This window comes from Podarcis cretensis, assembly GCF_951804945.1.
Source record: "Podarcis cretensis genome assembly, chromosome: 5".
NCBI lineage: Eukaryota > Metazoa > Chordata > Lepidosauria > Squamata > Lacertidae > Podarcis > Podarcis cretensis.
The window spans coordinates 23,781,208-23,796,349 of NC_137174.1; the positions used below are offsets into that span (position 1 = coordinate 23,781,208).

Sequence of the window (15,142 nt, forward strand, 5' to 3'; positions counted from 1 at the left end):
CACCATGATTCTCCAGTGGTTTGGCGTCAACCCTGGAGGTGCGCTGACAGGTCAGCTGCTCCTGCTGTAGAGAACACTTTTGAAAGCTATCAACTGCAGTCCAAAGGGACCCAGACACAATAAAGGCTTCTTATTCTGAAATCCCTCTCCCCAACCCCAACTAGCAAAACCAGAATAAATTAAAATAGCAAAAATTCCACAATAAGTTATAGGAAATATATGTATATATACTTTTGTTTAATTTGTACATATTTCAATTGTACTGTTCAGTTTCTTCAGCTGCATAGTTTGAATAGCTTGGCTGCAGAACTTTAATTATTTTTGCATGGAATAGTAGGCAAGAGATAGGTCTGTGGTATTGCTCATAAAAAATGTATGTCAAAATGAACACACCAAAAGCCAAATGTGGAGAAAAATGTTCATTGGGTTTATTATTTTCCTTTACAAAAGAAATCATGTAAATGTAGCATACTGATTTTTCACCGCCCCAATCCAAAAATAACAAACGCACAACCTGCAAGTTTAAAGAACGATATACTTCAGCTTTTTATAAATTATTATATACAGCCATGGGTGACTATAATTGCATGTTTTGTCACTGCAGAATTTAGAGAGAGATTGGTCACGAGAGAAAAGCACTCTATTACACAGCTGTTTGTGATGGCACATTCCCATCGAATGGATCATTGGCCCATCAGCTCTCTCAGTATTCAAGATTGCAGCACCAGGAAGTTCTCTCTTGCTAAAAATAGAGAGTATACCACATAGTTGAGAAGGAAGATACTGAATAGCTGTGAAATAAATTAAGACAAGGGGGAAATATTGAATCGACCTGGAATTATGCCTTTTGGCTTTGATTAGGCATCCTGGACAGTTTAGTTTTCTCTTTAATTAGGAAGCTGTTGGGACCATACGGCTCTTATTAACCTATTCACCCTGTGCTAGTTTGTTTCAAAGCTGGAGAGAAAAGTCAATGCAGCACTATGCTGCAATCAGCATTAAGCAGCAAGGTTTCCTTAATGCTGCTTTTCCATTAGCCAACAGAGAACTGGTTATAGCAACGTTTCTGCCAATGTCCCTCCTGTGAATTTTTATTTCCTTCCTTTTTTTTAGAGCACGTTCCCCTGAAGGGCAAAATCAAGCAATAGGGTTTTTTTTCCAGTGTCCCACTGAAATGATGAGTTGTGAACTGTGGCCACACACAACTCCCATTTGGGGCTGTCTTGGAGATGTTTCCTTCAGCTTGTGCATTTACCAAAGCAAAGTTTCAAGGATATTGTCCATACTTAGCAAGGCATGCCTTACAGGGTTGTATATTATATAACTGAAATCCTAGTATAATAATCTAGGTTTCACTGTACATTAAATAACATATAGATATATTTATCCATCAGAATTGCAGGAATATCAGAAAACTGCAACAAAGAAACTGGTCCAATTTAAAACCATTTTAAAAAGCTGTTTCATCCTTTCATAAATATATGGCCATTTCTATAGTTTTATCCCCCCCCCCTTCTTCTTCTAAATAATATAAATCCCTTTACCATCTCTTACTTTTGATCCTGTATTTTTTGTAACCTGGGTCCATCATGCTGCTTTCCGCCTGCTGCTCATGCTTTGCCTCATCCTGCCTCCATCAAAAGGGACACAGTCTCGGGATACGCTTGCCATTATTGTTTCTAGGGCAGCTTTGCTTACACCAAGTCCTACTCAGAGTAGACCCACTGAAATTAATGGACCCAAGTTAATCATGTCCATTCACTTAAAGGGATCTACTCTGAGAGTAGGCCTAGCACTGGATCCAACCCAATGTCTTTGACTAAAATTATTAGTGGGACGTTAAGGGTGGTTTGTTTATGAAACTCTATGTCCAATAGAACAGATCATTACAAGGCTTCCCCCACCGTCTCTCATAAATTATACTACCGAAAGGAGTGCTAAGAAACTGGTTTATATAGGAAATCTCTTTCTATTATATATGAGCATCTCTATAAAAAATGGAAAGAAAGGGTAGGCAAGTACAAATCTGCTGCTTTCAAATAAGCCCATAAAGAAAAGAGATCAAAAACTCAACCTTGAACCGGGGGTGGGGTGGAGGGAGATAAATATGTTTACCAAACATTTCGTTCTATTATGCAATGATTAGGATTTACATTCTACACTGGAAAGAAAATTGGTTTCTTTCCAAGACTGGTCCTCAGATATAATGCATAAAACAATTATATACATGGATATATTAAGCTACTCTGTATGTTACATCCAGCAATTCAATTAATATTCTACATGGAGAAGACAAGAAGGGATATTCATCTTGAAAATTTAATTTTTAGTCATCAAAACATAATCCTCTTTCGTCATCAGTGGAATCTGCATAAGACTCTACTGCACTGTATATGAAAGGGTAAAGTTTGATTTCTGGTCTTGGAGTAGAGCAACACCTGCATTCTTCATTGTAATATCTGAGCAACAGCCTATAGACATCCCCTGGAAAATGAAAAACAAAACAAAAGCAAAAGTTATTCATTTTGAAACAGCCAATTTTTAACAGCGTGCTCATAAACGTTTGAATTGTAAACACCACAGCTCAATTTCTTCATTTCCCAAAAATCTTTTCCTTGATTTAGGTCAGTAGTATAATAGCGACCATGACCCTGCCTTGTTTATCATCACACATACTTCCAAAGAGTCAGTTGATGCTTACCAACAGTTTGTCCTCTCTCGATTAGGAAAGTGTGCATGCTGTAAATGTCTCTCATCAACTCAGCATCTCCAAAGGTAAAATAAACAACGTCTCGCCCAGCCTCTGCAGCTGCCAAGATTTGTATTAAGGCTGAAATAAATTGATACAAGAGAAACGGGTGAATACAGAATGAAGGAGTTCACTGGTGTCAATGGTGGAAAAGTCTTGGAGGGGGTGTGGTTGGACCCTCAGGAGGAATGGAAGGAACTCAGGGGACTGGATCAGGATGACCCTGGGGAGTTACAAGTAGTGGTGGATTCTGAGCCCCATTTGGTGCCTGATCCTAAGGAGGGTCCCAGTGGGAGAGGGGACGGAGATCCACGCTCTGTAGATGGGTCACACAGCTTGACAGAACTGTCGCCAGTTACTTTCCTGCCAGAAAAGCCCACTCCAGCTTCTGAAGCCAAGGAGCTGGCTCTGGCATCTTCCCCAGCTGCACAGGAGCCTCCTGACTTCAGGATAGATGATGGAGAGTACATCTGATGCTGAGCTTGCACCCACCTGCCTCTGTCACTTAGGACATAGAGATGCCAGGGCACGCAGACCTCACCTACCCAGCCCACTAGGACTCCCCATTTGCTTGCACAGTCCTGAGACCCACAGCCACTTGCTGTGTTAAATACTGTGCCCGCTCCATCCTTCAAAAGTAAGTTGGAGGGCATTGCACTTATTGGTTCAACAACTTAGCTCAAGGTTAGTCATGCCTTTGCTGTTCCTAGAATTCTGTGACCTCATTTATGTACTGCTCTAATCTAAAAATTAAAGACTGGAATTATGAGTTCCAGTTTGTCATCAGAAAAGGAGAGCTAGGACAACTATGGAACACCAACAATCCTATTTTAACAGTGCAATTTTCCTAAATGATACAAACACTTGTTTGCTATAACAGAGTCAACGTGGCATTAGCATTTTTGCACCACAAAGACACCTATCAATCAGCCAATGAATGCAAAGGCTGTTGACTTTGTGTACTTGCACTGCAAAACAGACTCATCCCACTCGTCACACATCATGCAAAAGGCAAGTTTTCCTACTGGGAAGTTTACTACTAGTACAGCAGGACATAATTTAAAAGAGTAAGAGAGATTGTCCAGGCATTATAAAACCAAGCAGCCTGTTTGAAGAGGCCAGGGGTTGCCAACTTTTTTGAGCCAGTGGACATGTTTGGAATGGTTGCCCGTCCTAAAATAGCTGCTTCAGAGGCACCGCAAAATGGCTGCCTTGTCCAAAGGAGCGGAAGTAGAGGCAGAACCACAAAATGGTGTGGGCATATCCCCCAATCAGCTACCTCACCAGTGAGAAAAAGGCACCTACATCAGCCACTGCCACACTTGAGAAGCTCTTTGCTCAGCTCCTCTGTTCAGAATGGACAAGAGGATGAGTGTCCAATCTTGGTATCTGGTGAAATGGGGAAAAGCTTAAGGGCATGTGTGTTCAATGTAGTAAAAGCTGAGCAAGTGCAAACTGGAACGCAGAAGGAAGAACAAACAGTCTCTTGTGAATTGTGGATTTCTAAGGGAATATTTACTGAGATCTTTTGCAAGCGCTGCAGAAGGCACATGTAGGTATATTATTATTATTATTACCCCACCCATCTGGCTGGGCTTCCCCACTTGGGTACCACAGTTGCAATCCCTGCAGTATGGGAATGAAGAGCGGGAGCTAAGTTGTCGCCATGCTTTTTCCTAGTACAATATACTACCTCCTCTGAGTAGGGAAGAATGAGCAAACTCAAAATTAAAGCAAAAACAAAATTAAACCTCCCATCTCCCTGCAGCAATGTAACTCCTTAACGTAGCTCCTTTATTTAGGGTTTGACCATATTAAAGTAAAGTGGCATGAAGATAAGAGGACTCATTTTGCCCCTAATGCCATGGGATAAACAGTGCAATAGTTGCAGGCTTTCTATATTTCTAGCTTTACTTACTACTGCACCATCATGCTATCCCTGACCTTGAACAAAAAAATACATTACATTGGCCTTTATTTCCCTAGCTTCACAGAATAATTTACGAAAGAAAAGGTCACTTTGCATGCTTTAATTACTCAGAATTTCAGCTAATGTTGGCAATGCTTCAACTGGAAGACATATGAAATAACTGGTGGGCAAGGAATTGCTATAGTGTGTTCAATTTCTGCACATTTTCTTGTGGTACAATGGCTGTACTTATAGGTGAATTTTATTTGCTTTCTAATTACTAAGAAAAAGAAAAAGTGGCAGACTTTATTTGGGGAGTGATTTTTATATTGCCATTATTACAGTTAATCCAGGCAATCATGTTAGCAGATGCTAACATTTCAGTCTTCGATCGATTCTGCGTACCGTATTTTCCCGTGTATAAGACCATGTTTTTTGCATTAAAAAAAGGCAAAAATTGGGTGTCGTCTTATACACGGATAGTGAATGCGAAGGGGGGACGTGCGATTAATGGCAGCAGCAAGCAGAAGATTGGCAGTGGCGATTGGGCAGGTGATTGGTGGCTGTGGCAAGGCATGCTGGCGATTGGCTGTGGCTGCAGCAATTTGGCAGGTGATTGGCTGCTGTGGCGAGGCGGGCAGGCAACTGGCGGCTATGGCAAGTGGGCGGCGAGGTGTGCGATCGGCAGTGGCTGTGGCAAGCGATCAACAGTGGCGGGCAGGTGAGTGAGCGATTGGCGGAAGTGACCTCCCCACCCCCACCCCAAAAAGCTAAACAACTTAATTTCAGGGTTGTCTTATACAAGGGGGCATCTTATACACAGACAAATATGGTAAACAAAGCCAGTTCAACAAGTTTAGGTTAGCTAGAGCTCCAGGATTTGTGAAGATTTTTTCTGTATAACAGGTCATCTCAGTCACAGAATAGAATTATTCTGTTTGTCCCTAAGCCTTCAAGTGCCTGTAAAAGCTAAGGGTTCTAACAGCTACTGCATGCACTTATGGCTTTAACATCCCCCTTCCAAACTTCCCTTTGCCCCCAAAGTGCACCACTACCAGTCATCCAGGGAATAAATGTTACATTTGCATTTTAGCTTTGCAACTGTTTGTTACTTTGCAAACTTCTCAGAGGTTTGGGTTTTGTAAATTTTAGATTAAGCAGTTACAAATTGGGTAAATAAAAACACCTCACATTTTCTTGCACAAAACAAGGAAGCTGATTTCAGCATTTTCCCTTCTTGCCCACCCTGCTCTCAGCTACTCTGTTACATGTGATTCTAGTTACACGTAATTCGTTTCAATATTTCTAACCTTTACCTTTCAATCTTGAATCGCCTCCAAAAGCACCACAGCCCCAGTTTCCAGTAGCCACTGCAGAAAGGTGATGTGGTGGAATACCAGGTCGAGAGAAACCACAGTAAGCCTGAAGAAAGAAAAATAGCTCATAGCACTTTGCCATTGGGATTTCTCAGCTGTTATTCTATTAACACCACAAAGAACTGTATTTAGTGAATCACTGCAATAAAGATTGTGTATGAAATCAAAATTCTTCGTGTGTATTTCATTTACATTTCTTTCATGCTATCTAAACCTACCTAGCCCCTATGGCTCTTCTTCTATCCATTCCCACTAGCCCCAAACTTTCCTGAATCTTAGGGGGGGGGAAATACTTAAAACCAGCCTTTGGTAAATTCAACCCATTCGGAATATATTGTTTTGACTGAAGCGATTAAATTTCCTTGGCAATTTCAGTTCCTTTGGTGATGAATATGCACAACCTTGTATGGTCTGGGTCTGAAAATCCCAAGGAAAGCACTTTCTTTTTCATGGAAGGTGTCTGCTTTTCTTGGCTTCTTTGCATGCATCTTCTCTGCCCCTTCCCCTAGAAGGGTAAGTGTAGTGGTTAGAGTATTGGGCTAGGACCCAGGAGGCCAGGGTTCAAATGCTCACTCGGCCATGAAGGGTGATGTTGGGCCAGTCATTGCCTCTCAGCCTAACATACCTCACAGGGTTGCTGTGGTGATTAAATGAGGCCAGAGAGAACCAGGTACAGTGGTACCTCGAGTTACAGATGCTTCAGGTTACAGGTGCTTCAGGTTACAGACTCCGCTAACCCAGAAATAGTACCTCGGGTTAAGAACTTTGCTTGAGGATGAGAACAGAAATCGCACGGCGGTGGTGCAGCGGCAGCTGGAGGCCCCATTAGCTAAAGTTGTACCTCAGAACAGTTTCAGATTAAGAATGGACCTCCGGAACGAATTAAGTTCTTAACCCAAGGTACCACTGTATGCCACTTTGAGAAAAAGGTGGGATATCAACACAACAAACAGACAATAATTAAAAATTAAAGTGGGAAGAGAGCTGACACCCTCTTAGTCTTGGAAGGGAGAAGCCCAGCCACCCAGATCACTCACAGGTTAAGGCATATTTATGCTGATGCAAAGTTGTTGCAAAGAACTAGTATCACAGCTTGCCAGCCTCTCCTAGGTGGGTGGGTTTTCTTGGTCTCACAAGCTGGCAGGTGGAGATAAATGCATATGCTGCTTTTTAAGAAAAAGGCGGAAAAGAAGAAAAAATAACCTGGAAAGGCACTGAGAGTGGCGCCCCCCTCGCCCACCCCCCCCCTCCTGTTCTCTGAAGCAAAGAAGCTGTAGACCAAACTGCTATACTGAGACTGTGGCTTAACAGGGGAAATCAAGTGAATTGGTCAAGCCAGGTTTGTGTGTGGGGATACAATAGAGGGAGTCAGGGACAAGGCAGCCACTGGCACTGCCCATGATTCCTGACAATTGTTAAGCAAAAATTTGTTCAAACAACCTGAAATCACCTCACAAACAACCTGAAATTAATACATGACAGGTGGAATTGCAAGCACCTATAAGCAACCAGCATCCTAAAAGAAACATGCCTTGAGATTCTTAGTCTACAGTGTAACATAGTTTACATATTCCTCATAAATCTGTGTTTGATTTAATGAAATGCAAAATATTTCGCTCAGCAGTTGCTTCAAGTATGATCCACCACTTTAAAATCACCCCTATTCAAAGAGGAAGAATTGTGTACAGCATGAAAATGTATAAAATCTATCCTAATATATAACTTGTATCTTTCCTATCAACATGATGGAATGCATCAAGTCTGATGTCAGATGCTTAGAGCAGGTGATTTAGTTTTCCAATTAAGATGTCAGTAGAAGTTTACTAATTTTATAGGCTACTATCTATTGCAGTAGCCTATTTTATTCCTATCCGTGATAGTGCCTAATGCTACTTTTAATATGAAATAGTAGTTCTACTCTCTTATTTAAAAAGTAAAATAAGTCTTAATTATGCTAGGCATTTTTGAAACCATAATCTTAAAGGGTATGGATCTTACTTAGATGGAAAATGTTAATTATTAAGAAATGCCTGTCACGTTAAATTGAACATGCTTAAGCATATATGGCTGTGTCATATCAAAACCCCTCAAGATTATTAGACAAATTCATATGCTAGCAATGAAGATATATTACAAAGGGTAAAAATAGCTTATGTATTTGTATTTTTGCTGCTTTAGACAAACTACTGTGGCTAACAAGTGGAACCAATGCCATAGTTTAATATTTTGCAGGGATTTAATATTTTGTTGCATGCTATTAAAAACTGTGTAAAGTGATTTAAGAAAAAATATATATCTAGAAATGGCTTTAAAGATTTATTATTTATTTAAAAGACATTTTAATGTGATGCTACCACAGTGGATTCAGGCAAACTGTTTTAACCAGACAAGAAAGCACTTCTGCAGTCATTTAGTGTTGGATTCTGGTGGGATCACTTTGTCTAAATTTCACTGCCACCTCAAATATGGCAAGTTACACTTCTGTAGTTGGGTTGAAATGCCTTCAACTGATGGGTCAAGTCCCACAAGAGAAGCACATCCTAACTGTAGGTCACACAAGTAGCGCTTCCCATAATTTCCAAACACCCCAAGCCTTTACGTTGGTTTTAAAAAAGTATTTCACAAAAGAAAAGTGAGAACAATATGTGAAAAAATGAAGGGGAGAGGCACATATGGCTAAAATTAGTGAGCACCATACTGCTACTTTTTAAGTAGAAATTATTTTTTAAATTAGGAAGCTATCTAGGAGTTGACCCATCACAACAACACATTGCATAAGGAATCGGTAAGCATGACTACTTTGCAACCATTTCTGTGGATATTTGGATAAAGTTCCAAGAACGCAATTATTGAGTTCATTTTTTTCAAAATGAAAGGAGGTATTTCAAGAGAGAACCACTTACCAACTTGATTTAACCTGGCAAGGTTCGATTTTAATCTTACTGTTGAAAATATGAATAACGCCTTGTGTGAACTGACACTGGAATTAAGCAGGAAGTCTCCCTTCAAGGAGTTGTTGACACTGCAAAAATTATTGGACAGCACAACTCAAACACTAATGAAATGGCTGCAAATAAATGATGGGCTTAAGGCTGCAGGATGGATTAAGGAGTTACTGGCCTTGTTGAGCTCTCTTCTAATTTTCTCAGGAGCAAACTGATCAAGGAAACGTCTGAAATGAAATGCATCTATGGCTACAATTTCTGTGCAGCGCCTCTGCCATTCATCCCTGCATTGGGTGGGGGGGAGGAGAAGGGAGAGAGAAAAATGGGCAGTAAAATTAACTGTGCGATAATACTGCTCATATAAACAAGACTGAAAATGAGTTCATCTCTCCAGGGCTTTACCAGTGGTGAAAAAGCACAGAAATAATGTCAAGGAAAAGCAATGCCGTAATACATCATAGGTGAACTCCGATCAAAGAGAGAGGGAGTGGATGTGGGAGGACACCTGAAGTTTCCCCACAGATTTAGAAATACATTAATTCTACAATGTGAATGTCAGATCCCAAATGTTAAATAATGGACATTATGTGATTTAACCACTAAGATTCCCTGGATGGCCAAGAAAAATAGACAACATTCATTTTGTTTGCTGTACTGGTGCATGTTTCAAATACAATCCTTTTCTTCTTGCCTTTCCTCAGCATAAACAGGCACTTTAAGTCTCAACTAGGTGACAGAAATTAGCAAAGCCTTTGTCCAGACACTTGGGCCTCTGTATCAAACACATGCTTCCTCCTAAGAACCCTCTTGGGTTAATCAAATCTTAGGAGCAGTGCCAGAAAGTGCCCTCCCCGCAAAAGGCAGAATTTTTGGAGAACTAACTATGAGACATCACAGAACCAGTTCCAGTGGGAGTTAAGACTTCTTTGCAAGTAGCAAGATCAAATATTCTTTGTTAAGACTGAAGCCAGAAACAGTATTACTGTCGTATAGAAAAACTAAATACACCAAGTAAAGGTTACTTCTCATCATGCTCTGAAGAGAGATTTGGGGACACGTTCTGGAAAACATGACACTGGTATACATCTCTCTACTTGTGAGGAAAAGGTTGTTTAACTCTGAAATGCTCCAGATTTTCTCTTTAAACGTGCACCATCTCTGACTGCATGTATGTTTCCATGGTACTTTGCACTTCCAATATGCCTCAGAAGTGCCCCAAGTCTTTCCAAAGTAAAGAGGAAACATGGTTCTAAGTGGCCTGAGCGGTTTCACACACTGTGAGTCAGAGAACAAAAACTCAAGGTGTGAAGACATAGTAGAATCCCAAGCATAATTCTTCCTAAGAACAAACTGGGCTTGTCTTGATAGGATGGTAGTCAAAATGGGGCAACTGAGAAAGAAGAGGGAGATGATTGTGTCCTTGAGTCACCCCTCCCCCCGGCCCTGCAAAAAAACCTAAAAAAACTTAAGAGGGCTACCCTCCTGAAAAAAACAGCACAATGAGGACTAAACATGCTAAGTATCTATGGGATGACTACTGGAAAAGAAAAATGGAACACGCGGGGAGGGAATAGCTAGCTGCCATCCTAAACAGAAGCACTCCTTTTATAAGAGAAAATGCGCTGTAACTTTTTGTTGCAGGTCCTCTGTATTGTGCAACAGTCAATTGCAGTCACGGGAAATGAGATCACAGCAATGTACCGCCCTGAGGATCTATTTTCGATTTTCACAATGTCAAAGCCACTCATTTGCAAGAACATTACCTGGGTGTTTGATCTTCATGGCTCCTGGCCCACTGGTACGTTTCTGCATAGCCAGTATATTCACTATATTGCTCTGTACCTGGGAGGGAAAAGGTCACATTTTAAAAGCCATCATCAACTGAGATTTTCCTCTCCTCTGTACAGTCATTCCCCTTCTGAACATGTGTTCATTAAGGATGATAGGAAATGTCATTTGAATAAGCAAAAGCAATGTAGTTTGGATCCAGAAAAGCCAAATGCACAAATAAATCTATGCAAGAGAGCTGTCCCAGAATGTGTATCCCAACTGTTGAACAAGTTGCCAAACTTTGTTACCAACCATCTTTCTCTGTCTCTGCTAAACAAATAATTTTACTGGTATTACGGTTATATGCTGAAAAGGAAGTCTGAATGCCTTGCACATGGGAAATCAGCTTGTCAAAATCCAAAGTGAATAAAACAAGTTTGCAAAATTCTAGTGTAGCGGGGGGCGGGGGAGAGAGAGAAGGATAAAATTGTTTGGTTAGCAGTATTGTAATTCGCTGACTGCCTTGTTGAAACTGAAGGAGGTTGTCATGCTTGATCGGTATAGAAGGCCAGGAAAGGTTGCACTGTCTTGGGGCCTGAAACTGTCTGATGAGCTTAGAATAATCATCTATCCTTTCATATAACATAGTCAGGGAGGTGAGTTTCAGTCTGATTTTAAGAACCTTCTCACAATTTCTAAGCCATGGATTAGAAAGTTCATCAAAACCAAATAGCTGTGGTACCATACATATTATTATTCACAATACACTTGGATTTAATACTGGAATATGAAACCAGACAGATGATGAATAGCAATGCCTCCACTAAAGCATATGGAAAGGAAAACCTTCTCCTTTGTTAAGATGAATCAATTCATCTTTATTTTAAAAGGCTTTAAAATAATTTTAATTGTTCTTTTCCTCCGTTACTGTTTCTGTGCCTTCTACTTGGGACTACTTCTTATGTTCACCACAGCTACATAAGTGAGAACTGGGGAAGGGTATAAGAGGGAGGCATGAAAAAATGACAACTTTGGTGTCTTCCTCACCATTTGTGAGAAAATCTTTTTAAAGAAAACTGTAATAAATGCAACATGCCTATCAAATTGCAGTTTAGTGATATCAACCATGTTCATACAAACACAAAGTATGTTAATTTTCATTTTAGCAAGGTGTAATTACCTACAGCTGTCAGACTCATAATACATTTTCAAATTGCCTATACAACATAACCTGTATTTAACCACTCTGAGATCTTATGATGAAGGGCAGAATATAAATAAAATAAAAATAAATGAAGGTATTAAAGCAAAACATCAGACTTCAGCTATTCCCTCTGACAACTCAGTAGGTGGGAAAAAGCCTCTGCTCTGTGTTTCATATTTGCTACTGTGATGATCTCAAACAGATGCTGGACAATTGCAACAAATCTAATTTCTTTCCAATCTTTCCGTCTCTTCTGCAAATTTCAGAGGCCAGTTGCATCCATTAGGCCACTGAGTCAAGATGCATCATCGAAAGACTGTAATTTATTGGACAGATAGCTGCACACAGCAGAGACTCACCTAAGCACAGATATGGAAGTAAGCCAAGGATCAAATGAGGATGATGAAATGGCTGTTTCCATTAAGGGAGCAGAACATTGCATCACAGATATTAATTAGAAAGTACTGTAATAAAGTAAAGTGCACAAAAAACCCCTGAGAAATAATGCTTCCTTTGTTTGTTTGGCTGTCCCTCAGAAATAAAAGCATCCATTTTGGATTCAGAAGCCCTAAAAACTATTTGCCTTTGCCCTCCAAACAGATTATATATTATATAAATATAACAGATTTATATATTTTTCAAGATTTAATTTAGTACATAGCAATCAACTAAGTTTCAACCTTCAGCAACAATCCATATAGCTCAAATCATGCTTAGTTGCTCTCTTCATTTGGGAAAATAAAACAAACGGCCATAGTAAATACATATACAATCACAATTTTTGGATTCAATTGGGAACCTCTAACATCATATCTGGTACCTGGATCATATGTTTTTGCTGTTAACAGTAAAGGATCACATATATCCAAGTTGCCAGTTGTCTTTGTATTGTACTTTCCTCTAGGCTGGGTAACACCCAAGAGTTCCCATGCATCTAACCAGCTGCATCATTTGACTTATGGCTCATTTTTAACTCTCCCCCCCCCAAGGAGCTCAAAGTGGCATAAATTGTTCTCCCTGCACCCCCATTTTATCCTCAGCCTAAGATATAGTGACTAGCCTAATTTCACACACTGAGGCTAAGTAGGGATTTGAATCTGAATCTCCCCGATTCTAAAATGAGTCTAAACACATTGGCTCAGTTCCATTGAATACATATCCTAGATTGCTGTCTTTTGCCCAGTGATACGAACTGGGAGTAAGTTTCTGGAGTTGTTTGGCACCAGGTTCACATGAGGTATGTGAATATTTCTCAAATGTGAGGCTTACAAAAACTAACCTGTGATAATTAGACATTCATTGTGATCCAGGACTTCAGTAATGAGACGAGATACAATCAGTTCTGGATTGATTAAGAAGCGAATTTCTTCTTGCACCAGTCCTGCCCCAGTGACGCCACCTCCAACAAAGCGATTAGCAAAATCAACCTGACAGAGGTATAATTTTTGTGGTTACAGCACATTCAAACACATTTCCAACAGCCACAATAATGTAAACATGCTCATTTTTCATGATCAGGTGTGGTTCTCTTGATCTTAACCACAAAATATTTAAGCAATGCTACCATCTAGCCTGAGCCATTTTATCGTGCTCCTTTTTTGTTAGTTAGTGCTTGCTTGTTGTTTCATAATTCAGAACTCAGAATTACATGGCTACAAACATTTAAACCCTGATTTTCTTTTTTTTTTTTGGAAAAGTTTTTATTGTTAAAATAATTCAGCATTAATACACACATATTGCGAATATACAAGCATACAAGCATACAATCATACAATCCTTAAAAATATTCAAACATACCTACATTCAGTCCCACAGAAAATTCCTTTTCCCATCACCATCCCCAAACCCTGATTTTTTTTAAGATGACAAGTATACACAGAAAAGGTTACACCTGGCAGATTTCAATGAACTTCTTTCACTAGCACAAAGGTTATTAGCACTAACACAAGATAACTGCCCCTCTCTCCTCCCCCATGTCACCCTCGATTCTGCTCTGGAGGGTTGGGGGACTCCGGCAGATTTAGGAGGCACATAGGACAGAAGAGGGAAATAATATTCTGTTGTGTGATGAAAAATCCTTGAACTGATGGAACCTTAGCTGTGGTGCTACACTGAATAGAACCCAATGAACTTGGGATCCAAAGGTGTCTTCACACATTATAACCGTACCTTGGATTCTGAATGCCTTGGCTCCCAAACAAATCGTCTCCCAGACAACTGAAACCCAGTAGTGAATGTTCCGGTTTTCGAACGATTTTCAGAAGCCGAATGTCCACCACGGCTTCTGTGGCTTCCAAGTGCTTCCACGGCTTCTGTGGCTTCCAATCGGAAGCCACGCCTTGGTTTGCGAATGGTTCCGGGAGTCGGATGGACTCTCGGAATGCATTTTTTTCGAGAACCAAGGAACAACTGTATATTATTTACAGGTACACAAAAACATTTTTCTATGCCTGTAAATTTTAACATGTGCACATAATAATAAATGCATGTTTCTTCCACATGATGATACACACAAAGTAGGAACTGGCTGCAACCTCCTGCCACTTGGGCACACAATAGCAAACATGTAACACATGAAGTGGCCTAAGGAGATTTGTGTGTTTTATTTGCATTTCAGATGACTGCGATTATTTGTGTTTTAAAGGACTGATGAAATATTATTTGAAACACTACATCCCTGGCCATCTGCAGCCTACCCTGGGGCACATTTAAGTTCTGTAATTAAATTCTATCAGCACTTTTCAGTCTAGGGAGATCTAAGTAAATGTATGACAGAAGACACCTGAAAGGAATGAGAGCTCACATTCACAGTGAAAGGAACAAATTGCCAGATGATAACAAGCTGTACACTCTTGGCTTTTTTGTACAAAAAAACATGTGGGATACACATATAATCAGTGCCTCTTTCAAGTAATGTTCCTCTACTTTATGAGTCCCTGGGGTCTCTGTCACTAGTCTGATTAAAGAGAAAAGTAGATCAGCCTGTTCATACAATTGGTCATTGCCAGAGGCTCTTCTCTGAGTGCCCCTGTCAAATAACACACAGTAGACATGGCTGAAGAGACAGCTTTCTCGATGGTGGTGTCCCACCTATAGAATGGTCTTCTACAAGAGACTGACTTGGCATTTATGTAGCCATCCTTTCAGGACCAGGCAGAAATCTTTTTGTATTTTCCCAGGGTTTCTAAG

At 40.2% G+C, this 15,142-nt stretch overlaps 1 protein-coding gene across 1 annotated transcript in view; it reads right to left on the bottom strand.

The window, feature by feature from the left end:
- Nucleotides 1-406: 406 nt before the first annotated feature.
- Nucleotides 407-15,142, bottom strand: part of PARG (poly(ADP-ribose) glycohydrolase) — a 76,795-nt gene continuing 62,059 nt past the window's right edge. Inside the window, exons 13-18 of the mRNA XM_079975609.1 lie at nucleotides 13,233-13,380; nucleotides 10,743-10,821; nucleotides 9,155-9,263; nucleotides 5,975-6,080; nucleotides 2,702-2,830; nucleotides 407-2,484 (exon numbers count right to left, since the gene is read on the bottom strand). Coding sequence (XP_079831735.1) covers nucleotides 2,327-2,484; nucleotides 2,702-2,830; nucleotides 5,975-6,080; nucleotides 9,155-9,263; nucleotides 10,743-10,821; nucleotides 13,233-13,380 — 729 coding nt within the window. The 3' untranslated portion in view covers nucleotides 407-2,326. The remainder of the gene's footprint in view (nucleotides 2,485-2,701; nucleotides 2,831-5,974; nucleotides 6,081-9,154; nucleotides 9,264-10,742; nucleotides 10,822-13,232; nucleotides 13,381-15,142) is intronic.